This window comes from Arabidopsis lyrata (assembly GCF_000004255.2).
Source record: "Arabidopsis lyrata subsp. lyrata unplaced genomic scaffold ARALYscaffold_1, whole genome shotgun sequence".
In the NCBI taxonomy this organism is placed as follows: domain Eukaryota; kingdom Viridiplantae; phylum Streptophyta; class Magnoliopsida; order Brassicales; family Brassicaceae; genus Arabidopsis; species Arabidopsis lyrata.
Genome location: NW_003302555.1, coordinates 25076828 through 25093470, shown reverse-complemented (window position 1 = coordinate 25093470; position 16643 = coordinate 25076828). Strand labels below are relative to the sequence as shown.

Genomic DNA, 16643 nt, shown 5'->3' with positions numbered 1-16643 from the left:
TATTACAGTGAGTGAATTTTACTGATTTTCTCCAATGATTGTTTTCTTGACTAAAGAGGAGTATCTACTTGGTTTAGCAGCAAGAAGACTGACTTTGGGAGAGGGGATCGTAAAACTCCTTTGTTGATGGTGTTCAATGTAGTTTTGAGTGTGACGCTGTAATTAGAAGCAACTTAGGAGAGCTTGTTACTTAAATCCAAGAACCTTGCAAATTGTCATAAGCATTGTGTTGGTGGAGTATTTTCAATGTAGTCTTTCATTGTTGTTACTCAAGTGGCTAGTGATATGATTGCTCAAGCCATTGTTTAATAGATCTAAATAGAATGAAACATTCAATTCCTGCCGAGATCTCCTCTTCAAACTGCTCAGGCAATAGACAAGTTGATCGCCAACCGCATCACCTCCTGCACATCTACTCACACAGACGGCGACTCTACACTACTCAGTCGTTGGAGTCTAATCTCCGCAGTCCCAAGAGATTAGTGACTTTATCCTCTGTTTTAGTGTATTTAGAAGACTATGGTATAAAATTACATTATTTTTAAAAAACATTTTGTGTGAAATATGTCAAAATTATACTCTTTATGAACTGTATATATGATTAAAACTATAATACGAATTGAAACCGATTATCTTAAGCTATCTCAAACTCAACTATAAACTGGATTGAACACCACTAACAATTTTCAGCATTTTTTCTACTATATTTGATAATTAAGAACATATATGATATTTAATCATATCTAGTTTATAGTATTATTATTAACAGGATTGGACTAATATATTACAGATCAAAATTTGATTAGTCTTTTTCATTTTATGTTACACAATATGTAATTCACGCCTAGCTACTATTATACAAGCGTGTATGTGTCAGGTTTATACACTTATGTAAGAATCATGGATCCTTCAGCCTTGAAAGAAAGGTACATTGTGATCAAACTCACTGGGCCGAACGCAATCTGATTTCATCCATCCGATTCTCTGTTTCACGTTGTCGTACACGATCAAGCGTCCACGCATCGATATATCTGCAATAACAAAACAAAAGATGTAGCTCATAAGTTCCATGTTGCATAATTGTGATTCAGACAAGAAAATTTTGGGTTTTACAGATAAAATGTTATTTTCTTTACCTCCAATAATAATGGTGGAACCATCATGAACATTGCTTCCATCTAATATCCCAAGACACACATTTCCTTTGTTCTGCATCATTAAGACAATAAGTATGCACGGAAACTCGAATATATATAGCCAAATCGAAATTGAAGAAAATTGCAATTGTTAAAGCTTATAAAAAAGTGCTTACGCTGATGATCAAGTAATCCTCGGGTTGAATCAAAAGTTTTTTCGATATGATTAACCATTTGCTCCCTATTTGCAGAGTTATTGGTCTGAAGAACTTCTTAACATCCGACAAGGAACTGCATATTATCGAAACCAATAACTCTTTAAAAATATGATCTTTCCTTCACCACAGAAATCAAAATGGTTTTACAAAAGATCAAATGTTCTCAAATTACCTAATTGGGGAGTTAGTTTTAGCTCGCCAGCAGATAGGCAGTGCTTCGTCTGAATCATCGCGTGTTAATTCTAAATCAGAAACTTCTTGAAGCTTTCACCAACAAAAATAGTAAAACATCATTGACCAGAAGATTTTCATCTAAAAAAGGTTGAGATTAGTTTCTGAATTTGATTACTTACTGATGTGACCAATTGAGAGTAAGCCTGGTTAGGGAAGTATGTATAGGAACTTCCTGTGTCAAATAAGACTTTCCCTACTCTTCCGTTTTCGCCATCTAAGCTAAGCATAGCATTCCCATAGCTCATCTTTGTAACTTGCATCTGATAAACTTCCCTGAAAGAACCCAAAAATGTACATTACCTTAGCATATATGCAAGTGACAAAGATTGAAGCTTTTGGGAATATACCAAAATATATTCAAATAAGCATCCAAACCAAGTGATTCTAAGCTACTAGGTTTCACAGAATATGCTGGTATTCGTTAAGCACTTACAAGTGGGGATGGTGAAGCATAGGAACCCATGTCATTCCGTGTGATGGAACCAAATCACTTCCCATGAAGATATATCCTTCACCGTTTAAATCAGAGGCAAGGCAATGGCCAACCACATTGCTGATAATACCTCGGCTTGCAAGTTGAGAAGGTAAGCTAATTTTAGCTCTGCTTAGACCGAGAATCCCGTCTGTCTTTAGCAGAGTGTTCAACAGTAGTCCTTGCTGATCATATCCGCACCTTAAAGTTCAAATCACGAAAGCCAAAGTCACAACATGAAACACTCAGATATTCCGTAACAAAATAAAAAATTGTTAACAGAGAGTGAGGTTTACCCGAAAACTATATCTGACTCGGCTAATGATCCGTTATGGAGTTTGAGATGAAACTTATCTTTGGTGAGAACTCCCATGGAGTAGCTATGATCAGCATATTCAATCTCATAGTCACATTGATGACAACTCTCACAATGTTCTGTCAGTTGATTCCTTTGGACTTCTACACAAAAGGGCTCCGAAGATCTCACTAAGTTATCTTTTCTAGGCTTATATAGTTGATTTGCTCCCTAAATCCAGAATGTTCATCAGCAATTTCACAGATAAAATTTCTCCTAAACTCTCAAAAACTGGATCTTTACCTTAGCACAACTAGTACAAGGCGCATCACATTGTATCCAAGTCAAGTCACTTCCAGTATCAATATCAAGATGATAGTATTGTCCATCTTCAGGCTTTCCAACAAGAATGCGTGTATAATACAGCCTACAACAATAGCAAAAGAGACAATCTTTGGTTTCTTGTGCTTTAAGGAACACACAAATTTCAGATTTCAAAGTGTTAAATTCAATGCATACATACCCATCAGGATACACATTACCACCGACGGGAAAAATCGTAGTGGAGGAGTCAATAGAACCAGCACTTGTAGATAAAACATCGTTGACTTTTACAGGGTTGACCAACTCTAAATCCATTGACTCCACAAACTTTCCATTCTCTAAACCTAAATCTTCCGCTAAGATCCGTTCATGGAACTCTCGAGCTCTCAATTTGTGATACACAGGGAAAACAAACGACGTCGTTTCACGGGAACTATCGTCATCACGGTTCCTCTCATCAGAAACCCTAAACATTTGAACAGAGTTAGGAAAAACAGAGGCGTAGAAAGCAACCGCGAGAAGAGAGAATCCGAGAAGACCCAGAACTAATCTCGGCGAACCCATTGAGAGATCCGAGAACAAGAGGCGAGATTGTTGGTTTTGGTGAAGTGGGTCGGGTTGAAAACTCGGGTTTGGGTTATCCTCCGGTGGGATTTGTAGTGGGTAATCGTGGTCATTGAGAGTGAAAGCAGAGATTGTTTTGCCTTGTGAAGGATCATCGGATGGTGGAAGAGTGATTATGACTACGCTGTGGAGTCGTTGTTGCTCATGAAGATCTGGTTCCATTGTAAGATTTCTCCGATCGAATTGGGCTGGTTTTGATCGGAGATAGAGAATGGAAATAGGAAGAGAAAGAAAATTGGTAGAGTAGGAGTGGTCCAGAGTCAAGAAGCTTGTGTTATACGAGACGGAAGCTGCGAGGAAGGAGAGGGTTTATTTTATTTGATCTAATGTTTGAAAAATAAGAGTAGACATATCTTAAAAAAACAACATTATACCGCCGACCAAAAAAAAAAAAAAACAACATTATACCTTTTTTTTTAACTAAAAACGTTATAACTTTTTTTAAAAAAAAACCCTATAAATGTTACCTTTTAAACCCTAAAAAATGTTATCTTAAAAATAAGAGTAAACATATCTTTAAAATATTTATACTTAATTTTTTAAAAACCCTATAAATGTTCTCTTTTTTAATATATATATATATATATGGAGGACAATATTAATAGTTTTAGTATAAGACTTTAAAGTTTTAACAAATTTTATGTTGCTTACTTTACATTTCTTTTTACCTTTTTTGTCGATTAGATATATTTTATTTAACTCACAAAAAAGATTATAATGATACAAAAAAAAAATTATATATATATATATATATATATATATATATATGTGTAAAGAGTTTTAGAAAAATACTACTCCATCAAAGTCTTTCAAATCCATTTAAAAAACTTTTTTTATTTACATTATAGTCCACAATATTAACAATAATCAGTTATAATGATAAAACTTTCATAAATAAATATAAAATATACAAAAAAATTTTTTAAGTCAAATAATTTTTAAAAATAATATGTTAGCATTGTATTATGAACTTTATTTTATGAAATATTTATGTCTTCCTGTAATTTTATTTTCCTGTGTTAATTTATTTTGGGTGTTTATGTATTTATTTATTTTGGGTGTTATTCCCTCTTAGACATAAGAACTGAAAAAATAAGAGGACCCCGAGAAAAGCTTGGAGTTTCTTTCCGGACATATAACATAAACAACAAACCGGCATTACTAGTTTTAGGAAAATCCGAGATGTAGTATCTATACCATGGGGTTAATGCAGATATAATAACAGAAGCTAAAGTATAAGACCCGAAATGGGTGCCATTTTAGTTAGTTTTTAGAGTTTGGTTATTGGTTTTACTTCAATTTTATTTTTTTTTGTCATATGTTTAAAACTTAAATAAAATAAAGTTGTGTTTTTAGAAAAAAAATAATGAAGATGAAGAGAAAACAAGAATTTATCTAGTTTATTAATAGATTTTAATGGTATATAATGTAACACAAAGTTCAAATTTTCATTGCTAATGAGTATATAAAAAATATTTTAGTATGATTTCTTCATTTGTTAATATCAAAGAGCTCGCAAGCAACAATTCTTCCTAGATCGTGGCAAAAAAAAAAAAAAATTATATATATTAAGGGGGTGTATTGTATGCATTTTGTGTGATTTGGTGGAATTTATAATTAAATGGATTTTAGTAGGATTTAAGGATATTCAGGTGATTTTTAGGATTTCTATAATTACAAAAAAAAAAAAAATAGTTGATTTGGTAAAATTTAATATTAAAATTTCAGATGATTTGGGACTTTTGTGAGATTATGAAAAAATACTTCTACTCGTGACCTCCAAAAACTCAAGTTTCTTTCATGCCTTGAAAACATTGTCTTGAAGACTTGAACTTTCCAACAAGCAAAAACTTCCCTGCAAACAGATCACTTGCACTTTCTCTCACAGTGAGCTGCAATTGCAAACAGATTACCTGCAAACATAAACCTCATGTTTCACTTATGACTCAAGAAATGACTTTACAATGTGAAGTTACAAAATTCTTGCCGTAAATTAGCTTTTTAACAATTTTCATCATGGTCCTCTGTTAACTCTGTTGCACTAACTACGTCAAAGCTTTCCTCTCATCACTCATCCTAATATCATTTCTATCTCTTCCCAATGATGAAGAGGAAGATGTTCCATAGATCTAGGATGAGACTTGCTTCCCATTTTACACCACTCTCAAGCACTCTAGTTAGTATCCTTGAGGCTCTTTTTGGGATAATATGCTTCCGGCAAGTGTTAGTTCAAGCAAAAAAAAATTAAAACCCGCTTCTCCATCAATTCCTGGTCTCCATATTCCTTGTGTAAAATGAGAATGTAAATCGCTGTCTCTTGACATCTTCGTGAATCATTTTAATACAACACATTGACCTAAATATTTTAACACAACCCTTTGAAGCATCAGAAAGGATTGATTATAAAGAAATCAAGTGTCATCGTTGGATCATTGAAAACAGAGAAACAATCACTGTGAAAAGTGGCACAGATTCGAGCCAGAAAAAGGAAAAAAAAAAGGATTTTGATCTGTTAATGAGTCAACAAATCACCTCAAACATAGTTTCTTCGCCGGCACCATTGCCATTACGAAGCATGAATAATGGTTTGTAAGCTAAGGTTTTCTCTCATGTGTTAATTGACTATTTAATTTTTTTTTCTTCTTTCCTCGAATTTGAAGAGGATTTAAGCTAGGGTGGTCTCTCTTTTGATTTGTAAGCTATTGACTAATTTCAATTCGAGGAGTTCATTGGAATTTGAATATGGTTGAGTCGCAGGGAGAGAGAGAAGGAGAGAAGATCTTCAATTTGATAGAGTGTTATTCCACAATTTAAGTATGAGACGATAGATATATATTTTTATGACTAATATCTCTTAAATCCCACCTCTAGAGGTGTGATTCCTTTACCCTTGTTTTTAACTAGAAATTTATGTGAAGTCTCCAAAAATCTTTCTCAAAATCATTTAAAAAAAAACTTGTTAATTTTTGAATAGCAGTGGATTGATATGAGTTTTACAAATTGTTGATTGAATAACAAGATATTTTAAAAGATTTTGGATGATTTTACATAAATTCCATGTTGAATAACATAGGATTTGGAAAAACATTTGCAAATCATTAGTTGAATAACATGGGATTTATTAAAAATCTCAAACTCTTATAAAATCCCCAATCCAATACACCCCCCTAATATAATCAATATATGAAAATAAATATAATCAAAAATATGGTAACCTAAAAAAATTTAACACTGTTATTATTATTTTTTAAAACTCTAAAATTAAAATTATTATTTTGCTATTTTGCAAACTTTTAAACAAAATATCTAAAAAATATTGTTTGTGTGAAATGGAAAACAAATTGCGAACGACTTGGATAAAAAAACAAAGGAGCCCGAATTGAAGCAACTACTTTTCTCCATCATCGACGAAATCCGCCAAAATTGATCTCACGTTGAAAACCCAGATCATGCACTAGAACCCAGTTTTTAGATCTCGAGGAAGACAATGGGTCGGATCTTCGAGTACTTCGTCGTGTGCGGACTTGGTCCAGAGATACGAACCGTCGATGGAGATCTTGGATTCCATGGAATGCAAACATTCTACTTGCCTGCTCTTCTCGACCAGTTCCCTCCTACTGATCAATCTCCTTACCCTGCCCCTCCTCCTCAGCTTCCTACTGTAAGTTTTCCACATAATCTTTTCAATTCTCGTCCAGATTTCTGATTTTGATTGGGTTTAGGTTCGTGCTGGTGATTGCTTTGTTGTTAAACGGCGATCAAATGTGGAATCAGCGTTGCTTAGTTACTAGGTTTCTTCTGTATTGCTAAACGAAGCATTTTGAAGTTAGTAACTGGAGATAGAATGTACTGAATTGGATCCATGTTTTCTAGTTACCTCCAATTAGGTCGCTATATTAGTTGAGAGTTGGAATATTGAATTTGGAGGTTTACTTTGATTTATGAATCATTCATATGACAAGATTAAAGAATCATTTTCTTACTATACAATTGTTTTTGATGGTTAAACGTTTTATATTGGTTCATGTTGAAATGAATCATCTGTTTAAGAGTTTAATGTGCTTGATTTAGGTTAAGCCTTTAAGTGTTTGTTTTCTTTTGTTGGATGAGACTAGATATATTAAACTCAAGAGGATTTTCATGATTCAGTTTCTTTTCTTTTGGTTAGTGTGTTCTTCCTGCTGGGGTGGAGTTCCATTCTTCTGGGTTTGTTTCCAGTGACCCTGCAAGTTTCCCACGGAGCTATCCCATAGTCTTGACGGGTATGTGATTATCCTTACATTGTATACTTGGAGTTTTGTATGCTTTGCATTGTGGCTGCTCCATGTGTGATGTTATTTTGGTTGCTGTGGAATTATTTTAGCGGAGAAGTCATCTTGCACTCATTTTTCTGCCATGTTGGCTTGTTTTGAATACATTTGTTTTAACTGTGGTGGGTGATCTCTTACTGATTATCTTAACAATTTTTGCACAGAGGGTGATGGATCAAAAATATTTGTCAGTTGCATTGCATTTCGGGATCGAGTCTGTGAGGATATTATTGAAGCTTATCGCTTACCGCCAAATACATACGCAGACAAGTGTATCTGTCTTGTGTCTCACGCCCCCAATTTCCGTGTTCTTCGTAATTCTCTCGAAGAGATTTTTGTTCTTTGCTTCTCTTCAGAAGGAAGCTGGTAAACACTATGCTTAAAACATCTTCGTTTTGTCTATATGTAACATGAATTATGCCCTGCGTTACTATTTCCTTATATTATTTTATTTGATAGATTTAGTAAAACAGATGTGGGGGAGCTTGCATTGGTTTTTCATCTACTTTTGTGTTGATTTTATCCTCTTGAAAAAAGTTGCTCTACAAAACGAGAAAAACAAACACCATTTGTATGTTTGAACTTTGATGTTAGTGCCCTTCAACCTTTTCAGTAAACCACTGTGGGATATTATCACCTATATGGTATCTAATGTGCCATTGCCAACTCCCGGAAAAGACAGAGTCTTGTTTGCTGTCGAGAATTGCCTGCTCTCTGTGGAAGCACCTCCAGAGGATAGTCTTCCTCAGGCAGATGTATGACTTGTGCTTTTGTCTCGTGAATCTGTTTTGAATACTTCTCCTTGGCCACTTTGTAGTATCAACTTTGGAGATTTCCAATTTCCTGACAACTAAAAGGGAGAGTGTTCCCTGATTTCTTTCAACTTTTTTCAATAAAGTTATATAACGCTTGGCATGGTTTTACTGATGCAGATATCTCTCCAGCCTCTTGTACAATGCTTGGATGTCGACAACTTGATTAAGCTGTTTACATCTGTTCTAGTTGAAAGGAGGATTTTGATTCGATCTAATAAGTAAGTTTCTCTATGTAGAGAAATAATGAGTTTAAGTTACATTTTCTAAACGGTTACTATTTTCATAGCATCTCTGTTTAAGTATCACACTTATTTTGCTTCATCGTGAATCTCAATAGGTATTCACTTTTGACTCTGGTGTCTGAATCCATATGTCATATGATTTATCCTTTCCGATGGCAGGTATGTCATAGAACACTGATGAAATCTCAGTTTATCACTTGAACAAATATGAACTCATTTGTAAGCATGCTAACCCATGCATTTCTACTGACTAAAACATTTCTTCTAATCTTTAGTATCTGTTTTGTTGTATGTTTTGAAGCAAGTCTACATTCCATTACTATTTTTTAGTGGAGTAGACTACATTGATGCACCAACACCATATATGATGGGTCTCCACTCTGATGTCGATACGTCCTATCTTGCTATGGAAGGCGTGAGTCTAATATTACGTCATACTTATCTTCTTTAAAATTTAGACAACCTTATATTGGTCTCACAACATTGCCATTTTTAGGTTGTAGTGGTGGATCTTGACTTTAACCAAATCACTACTTCTGAAGAGATACCTCCGATACCAGAGCCTGAGTTCAGCGCTTTGCGAAACGATATCTTGAAACTACTGCACCCTAATGTCGTCGGGATTGATCAGTTGAAGGGCTTTGGTAATTCTGTTGAGCAGTCCCCCAAAAGCCTTAGCAAACCTTGGGGAGAGGATCATGATCTTCAACTCAGGTGACTTTAGGAAACCTTGTCATATGGTTGCCTAAATTTTATTATCTTCTCCCATGGAAAAACTTTTGGTACTCATGTTATCCTCTTTTGTTATACAAAATCCATTTCCTGTGGCAGGGTTATATTCTTAAAGTTTTTTGCATCTATCTTGGGTGGCTACCGCAATTTCATAGTATGTGATTTATATTCTTTACTTATTTTATTTATTCACCCCTTCTGCACATCTTTTCTTACTTATACGACGGATTCTTTGTTATCAGGAAAACAAAGTTTTTAGCAGTGATGCGTTTCTGAAGAGACGGTCTCGTACCACAAATCAGCCACCAGAGCCTATGGTAAGCTAACTGTTTCATGTATGGAAGGCATATATTTACAGTTACTGCATTTCATAACTCAACATTATTATCCTTTGTTCCAATTTGTGTGATAATCTGTCTTTTCACATATTACTTTTGAGGTTTTACTGCTTATTTTTATTCATCCAAAAAGTGTTGAATAATCTAAGTTACGTTTTATCTGTGGAATAATTATTTTTTCTGGTACTCTTCCAATTGTTTTCAGTTGGTTCAATTCTTGGGCTCTTTTGCATTCCTCGATTACCTTGAAAGGCGTCTAAGCTCTGATGAGAACAGTACTAATCTCCTTGAGAAGTTACAAGATGCAGTTGGAAGGGGTCAAGATGCGATGTCGATTCTGCCTAAATCTTCTATGGAGCCTGAAATAATCACAATAGCTGAGCCAGAAGTTGAAGAATCAGGTACATTTTGATCTTTTGTTTGGTAGAATTGGTTAGATCGCAGAAGCTGAATGATATAACATTGAGATTGTTCATTGATAAGAAACTACCGAGAATGAAAATATATCTAATTGATGGTATACCATTCTTCATAATCTCATGGGGTTTTTGGCTGGCCACCAGTAGTTGGAAAGAGACAAAATTTGCAAGTTGGTGTAGTATGTATAATAGTAGAAAAACTACTTAGAATCTTTCAGTCTGTTCTATTTTTCTGGGGAATAATCGTCCGTCTACTGAGTTTGGGATCATGTTCTTATTTATCTCTATTCTTTTTTGTCAGCCACCAGGTATACCTATGACAGGTTTCCTGCGAATGTTCGGTCAGAGGAACAAGAAGAAAAGCGAAAGCAGATCCTTGCAGCAGCAAGCGGGGCTCTTGAATCCAATGGAAGGCATCCTCCAAGGTATATCCTGATTTGCTTGGAACAGCAATCTGATTCCCTTACTTATTTTCTGTATCTTCCAAATGTAGCTCACCGCCAGGGAAGAACACGAAAGAAGACAATTTCAGTTCAATGGAGAGGGCTGTAAGTGTTGCTTGTAATCTTGTTGCTCTTGCATGGCTTCAAAGAAATCAATATGACATGAAGAGGTGTCATGGCTCTGACATGCGTGGATAGTGAAACAAACTAAACTCATCAATCATTACACATAATTTAGTTAAGATATCAAGTAAAAATTGATTTCTCTTGTTCTTGTACGAGATCTAGAGGGTGCTATATCAAGTTCTGCTTTTGGCCTTCCTTTTTCTTCTTCTGTATAATAAGATTGATAACCAATCGAAAATGAAACAAATGTCCAGAAGAATTCCGTTCTAGATGCCATACCATTACTTCTTCTCTTTTAATGATATTGTAACTACTGTTTGCAGGCAGAAAGAGAACGAATGGTCTTGGATATACAAGTCAAGTTGCAGGTAATTCTTTTTGTTTGTGTGTTTAAAAGATTCCAATTTGCAAGTTTCTGGAATGATCAAAAATGATTCTCCTTCTGAATGGTTTTGTCTGTTGATAATTTTGTGAGGAAAAGAACCCCTAAAGTACCCAAATTGAAAAACAGTGAAGATCAAGTCTAATGCCACTACTACATTGGTTTGTTGTGGTTTCCAGGGATTATGGCTCCGTCTTCTGAAACTGGGTTCAGATGAAGATCCTCTTTCTTCATTCGAATACGGCACAATATTGGGTATGTTCCATTTTAATGGGAATGTGAATAAATGTACACAAAAATTTCCGCCGCAAGAAATTGTGAAACCAAGGAATGAATCAAATTGTTATGCTTAACCAGCCCTATACTAACCAAATGGTTGCCATTGTGATTATGTTTCCGTCTCTGCTGTAAAATCCAGAGAGCTGTTGTTTTCTCTATTAAAAATTGAACCCCATATTTTGCTCATGTAGCTCTCATCGAATCTGATGCTGAGGGGATTGGTGGGAGTGGCTTTATTGAGTGTATACGAGAGCATTTGTATTCGGTAAGCGTAGCAACTGTATGGCATATGTATACTGAGCCAGTTTTATTGAGCTGAACCTTACTGTAAAGTGGATTTATTTCCTGCAGGGCTGGCATGGTCGATTGACCGAGGAGCAGTTCATTGCGGTCAAAGAATTGGTTGGTAGATGATCGATTAACTAGTTTTATCTGTATACTGGCCTTCATATACCCAGTTTCTCAATCGCTTGCACTTTAGCTTTGCATATTTAGATTTGCTCAGATTATATGTCATTGCTGTTGTTGAAGGGTTTTTAGCTTTGGGTAACACCATGTATGCTTTTTTATGGATTTTTGAAGTTGGAGTCTAAGAAATGTTTAAACACTAACAATGATATTCTTCAACAATGATTGTTCATTGTTATCAGCTCAAAATGGCTGTTGGCCGTGCTGCTTCAAGAAGCGATTTGTCGACAGTGCGGGACGCACTTGAAGTTTCTGCAGAAATGTTCAAGAAGGATGCCAATAATGTTTCAGACTATGTTCAGCGTCATCTCATCTCCATACCCATCTGGGAGGAGTTGAGGTATGCAATTCTACATGCTGCCAGCTCTATGAATTTTACTATTTTTTTGGTGCTGCTCAGCAAATAGATTATTTGACATATTATGAATTTTGTTGACAGATTCTGGGAGGGTTACTTCGAGTATCTCATGGAGCAGCCTGCGAATGAGTGAGTCTTCTTAAGATCTTGTATTCATTGATAATGTCAATTGTTTGTTCGTATGCATGCTCCTTATCACTGGCACAATGAGACCTGTATTTAACAAACAAGCTGGTGAAACCAACTGAAATATGAAATCTTATAGTGGAAATAAAAGTTGATCTATAGCATACTTGATATATTGGCTCTATCAAGGAGCTCTTTATAATGATTTCCAGTTTTCTTTTTTGTTTCTCAAACTAGATCGTTGAAAGAAAATTTTGGAGAAAACAAAAAGTTTGATTAGGAATTTACTTTGTCTATGTTTTAGATCTTCAGTCTTTAAATGTCTATAATGCTCATAGATTGTAAGTACTTTCCATGTCACTCATAGGTATCTTTTTCGGATTTTCCCTTAAGGATGCTTCATCAACTTATCAATTGTTGTCAACATACTTGAAATTTTATCCCTGTTAACCATAATTCTTATTGTGTCTTACATTATACAGCCAATTGATTAATCATCTTTGGAATTACTAATTCGTGTAACCCTTTATTATACTCCCTCAGATCAGTGAACTATGCTACGTTGGTCACAGCCAGGCTAATCATAGTGGCATCACATATGGTGAATCTCTTATTTTGAGAGTTGACTTATTCTTTACCTTCATTTCTTGATATCTGATAGTTACAGTTCTCTTTATTTAATATGTCTTCACATTATCTAATGCTCTTGCGAAGGCTGGCTTGGGACTTCCTGATACAGAAGCTTGGAACATGATCGAAACAATAGCAGAGAAACAAAAACTTGGATACAAATTACTGGTAAACTAGGCTTTCTGTTTATATCGTTTGGCAGTTATTGAATATCACATATTTTGTGTACTTTATACTCCATACGTTTGTAATTTTCAAGCTTTTTAATTGGGCTTTTGGAAACCCTAACCTACTGAGGCCATATCGTTTTTGCTGTATCTTGAATTTTGTTTCAGATTAAACTCAGAGGGTTCCTGTCGCATGTCCAGCAACTTCGTGTCGGCTATTGGGGTGCTTCTTCATTTAAGCAGCAGGCCATATCTTCAGGGTTGCCATCCCCACGTCCAAAAGATGTCTCTGTCTCTGATGAAACCCAGCAACCCTCAGAAGCTTCTGGAAGGAGTTGGGTTCAGAGTATGTTTAGCAGAGATACAGCATCGAGAGCGAACTCGTTCAGTCGTGTTCGTAAGTGGGTATCTGATAATGCATCTTCAGGTATATCCATGATTATTCTTCTTTCTTTGTGGTTTCCATTTTGGCTTGTTGTTGCTGAAGTCAATATACAAAACTTGGCAAAACAGACATAGCTGCTGCTGCGCAGAAGAAAATTCAGACCAATGTACGTGTTCTGAAGGGTCATGGCGGTGCTGTCACTGCCTTGCACTCTGTGACAAGAAGGGAGGTCTGTGATCTTGTGGGAGATCGCGAGGATGCTGGATTCTTTATCAGCGGTAGTACAGACTGTCTGGTCGGTATAAAATGCTTGATTAGAAAAATGTTTTGGTTATTTTTCATTCATCAGTTTTTTGCTTTTAATGTTATAGTCATGGATATAGTAAATTAGAACATTTGGAAGAATAACTATGCCAAAGTATAATTGGAACAATAATCCACGTGCTGCTTTAACTGTGCAATGTGTCAACTTTTTATGGAGATTGTCATTGATTGAAAAATTTTCACCTAAGAGATGGTGATCTTTCTCTTAAATAGGATGTTGTAGTCTTTCACACTTTCATTTCTTAAAATTTAGATCGAGGTTAACCTTAGTTTTCTTCTAAGTCAGAATGGGTAATGACAATCTAGTATCCCCTTTTGGTTGCTTCCTGAATTTGAGCAGGTTAAAATTTGGGATCCAAGTCTTCGTGGTTCTGAACTCCGAGCAACTTTGAAAGGACATACTGGGTATACTCTATTTCTTATTCACCTTGATTCCTCTCGAGAATTATGGTTTTTTTTTTTTTGTTAATTTTTCATATGTTGTGGTTTCTTTAACATATCTTCCTTTCTTTATTTCTTTTCAACTTTTGATGTAGAACCGTGCGTGCTATAAGCTCTGACAGAGGAAAGATAGTTTCAGGATCAGATGATCAATCTGTGATCGTATGGGACAAACAGACAACTCAACTTCTAGAAGAACTGAAAGGCCATGATTCACAGGTATCCACTACACTCTAGTGTTTTTCTGTCATTAGGACACAATTCATGAGGGGAGAGTATTAATGATCAACACTGAATAAACATATAGGCGTGGACATGATTAAATAAACAGATAACTATCAGTCATTGGAATCGCATTTGAAAAAATGTCGGAGCTGCCACCGCTAGCATCTTTGCAGTATTGACCATTGATCAAAGACAATTTGAATTTGTTAAGTTAATATTATTGACCAAAGTATTAAGTATCAATCAGTCATAAGGCACCGCTAGCATACCTTTTTTCTGATTGTATGCTACATCCAAAACTATTGTGCAGGTAAGTTGTGTCAAGATGCTTTCAGGCGAACGTGTCCTCACTGCTGCACATGATGGAACAGTTAAGATGTGGGATGTTCGAACCGATATGTGTGTTGCAACTGTTGGCCGATGCTCTAGTGCCATTCTTTCCCTTGAATATGATGACTCCACAGGAATCTTGGCTGCTGCTGGCAGAGATACGTATGTATGCTATATTACCCATAAGTAACATGGATTTTCTGTATTGATTGTCACTTACGTATTCAACTATAAATGATTGGATAATCATCAGGGTTGCAAATATATGGGATATTCGTTCAGGAAAGCAAATGCATAAGCTGAAAGGGCATACCAAATGGATACGGTGAGCCTCCCCTTGATCTTTTACAACATGTTTCCTTTTGTTGTGATTTAAAAAAAAAAAAAAAACACAAAGCCAATATACGTATGGCTTTTTCTTCCATTACAAGTTTATTTATAATGGAATATCTGCAGGTTGTCGGGTTGCTTAATCTTATCATGGAATTGATTTATATTAAACATTTATTATTGCTTTGTAAAATGTTGTAGGATATATAATATTTCAGATCTGCAACTTGTTTGATGAAATTGTGTCAATTCTGCAGATCAATTCGAATGGTCGAAGATACCTTGATTACTGGAAGTGATGACTGGACAGCAAGAGTGTGGTCTGTCTCCAGAGGATCATGCGATGCTGTTTTGGCATGCCATGCTGGGCCAGTACAATCTGTTGAATACTCCCCATTTGATAAAGGAATAATCACAGGTTCATGATGATTTCATCTACCCCCAATTCCCAAAAGATTTATTAAGAACCATCAATTTCACTAATAACATCAAAGCTTAAGTTAATGCATTGTTGTCTTTTTTCTTGCAGGCTCGGCCGATGGGTTGCTACGCTTTTGGGAAAATGACGACGGTGAGAATCTCATTATTAACCTGGATCTAAACCCAATTATCAACTATCAGTTGCACCAACCATTCCATTAATATTTTTCTTTTCTTGGTTTATAGGCGGCATTAAATGCGTGAAGAACATAACGCTCCATAGTTCTTCTATACTATCAATCAACGCTGGTGAAAATTGGTTAGGCATTGGAGCAGCAGATAACTCAATGTCTCTTTTCCATCGTCCTTCTAGTGCCGGAACCAAAGTCTCAGGCTGGCAACTTTATAGAGTACCACAAAGAACAGCCGCTGTTGTACGACCCTCCCTCTTTTCCTATTAGTTCAAAGTTGCTCTAATTTTTTCTGGTTTGATAGTTCTTATGAGATCCTGAAACACGTCGAAGCAGTATAATAAGACCACACAGTTATTAATCATTGTGTTCTACAACTTCGGCTAGTATGTGTCGTTCTCACTGAAACTGAATCTCGTATTTATGATTCAGGTGAGATGTGTTGCGTCAGATCTCGAGAGGAAACGGATATGTAGCGGTGGCCGGAATGGAGTTCTCCGGCTGTGGGATGCCACCATCAACATCTGATTTGTCTTCCACAACTTTGTCTTTGTGTATCTTTTAACCTTATGTGTTGTTGTTACCTTGTATGTTTGCTTATGCCCTTCGAGATTTGTGGTTTAACAAAAATTTTGTTTTTCTTTTTTTCTGTTTTTTTTTTTCTGAATACTTTTCTTTTATTAGCTTTTTATATATGTTTTCTCAGTGATTCTTGTTTCGATCGATCCACTAACAAACTCTTTAAAATGTATGAAATGCGATTAGATTAAAAGTACGGACATTTCAAAATTTCGATATTCAGATATTTGAGCTGATCATCAATAAAAGTATGTATATCTTCCTTAAATATGTTACACAT

General features: G+C 35.5%; 2 protein-coding genes across 3 annotated transcripts; one reads left to right on the top strand and one right to left on the bottom strand.

Annotated features, from left to right (window-relative positions):
- Positions 1 to 727: 727 nt before the first annotated feature.
- On the bottom strand, positions 728 to 3634 carry LOC9330216 (aspartyl protease APCB1). Of its 2 annotated transcripts, none has more exons than XM_002891428.2 (9): positions 2879 to 3634; positions 2659 to 2782; positions 2357 to 2586; positions 2022 to 2261; positions 1708 to 1861; positions 1527 to 1618; positions 1313 to 1427; positions 1137 to 1209; positions 728 to 1031 (listed from the first exon to the last, which is right to left on the bottom strand). In XM_002891428.2, the coding sequence occupies exons 1-9, from the start codon at positions 3463 to 3465 to the stop codon at positions 910 to 912; spliced, it is 1737 nt and encodes a 578-aa protein (XP_002891474.1). In that variant the 5' UTR covers positions 3466 to 3634; the 3' UTR covers positions 728 to 909. The 2 variants fall into 2 exon arrangements, with proteins under 2 accessions (XP_002891474.1, XP_020869829.1); XM_021014170.1 differs by having other exon boundaries at positions 2875 to 2957.
- A 3018-nt stretch (positions 3635 to 6652) lies between these two features.
- Positions 6653 to 16559, top strand: LOC9327536 (DENN domain and WD repeat-containing protein SCD1). Its single transcript, XM_021012264.1, has 31 exons — positions 6653 to 6964; positions 7472 to 7565; positions 7778 to 7979; positions 8227 to 8368; positions 8546 to 8646; positions 8766 to 8829; positions 8972 to 9085; positions 9167 to 9384; positions 9502 to 9556; positions 9645 to 9719; positions 9946 to 10141; positions 10461 to 10584; positions 10653 to 10707; positions 11052 to 11096; positions 11290 to 11365; positions 11581 to 11654; positions 11741 to 11791; positions 12040 to 12197; positions 12297 to 12344; positions 12885 to 12942; positions 13056 to 13139; positions 13307 to 13565; positions 13652 to 13818; positions 14188 to 14252; positions 14384 to 14507; positions 14824 to 15005; positions 15097 to 15168; positions 15431 to 15591; positions 15703 to 15744; positions 15840 to 16027; positions 16217 to 16559. The coding sequence occupies exons 1-31, from the start codon at positions 6791 to 6793 to the stop codon at positions 16310 to 16312; spliced, it is 3564 nt and encodes a 1187-aa protein (XP_020867923.1). The 5' UTR covers positions 6653 to 6790; the 3' UTR covers positions 16313 to 16559.
- The last annotated feature ends 84 nt before the right edge of the window (positions 16560 to 16643 follow it).

Coding starts and splice junctions, on each gene's coding strand:
- LOC9330216 (XM_002891428.2), bottom strand. CDS start 3,465: ATGGAACCAGATCTTCATGAGCAACAACGACTCCACAGCGTAGTCATA. Junction 1,862..2,021: donor ATGCTTCACCATCCCCACTT/GTAAGTGCTTAA, acceptor GGGTTCTTTCAG/GGAAGTTTATCAGATGCAAG. Junction 1,428..1,526: donor AAAACTAACTCCCCAATTAG/GTAATTTGAGAA, acceptor GATAATATGCAG/TTCCTTGTCGGATGTTAAGA.
- LOC9327536 (XM_021012264.1), top strand. CDS start 6,791: ATGGGTCGGATCTTCGAGTACTTCGTCGTGTGCGGACTTGGTCCAGAG. Junction 13,140..13,306: donor AACTTGGATACAAATTACTG/GTAAACTAGGCT, acceptor ATTTTGTTTCAG/ATTAAACTCAGAGGGTTCCT. Junction 15,169..15,430: donor GGGCATACCAAATGGATACG/GTGAGCCTCCCC, acceptor TCAATTCTGCAG/ATCAATTCGAATGGTCGAAG.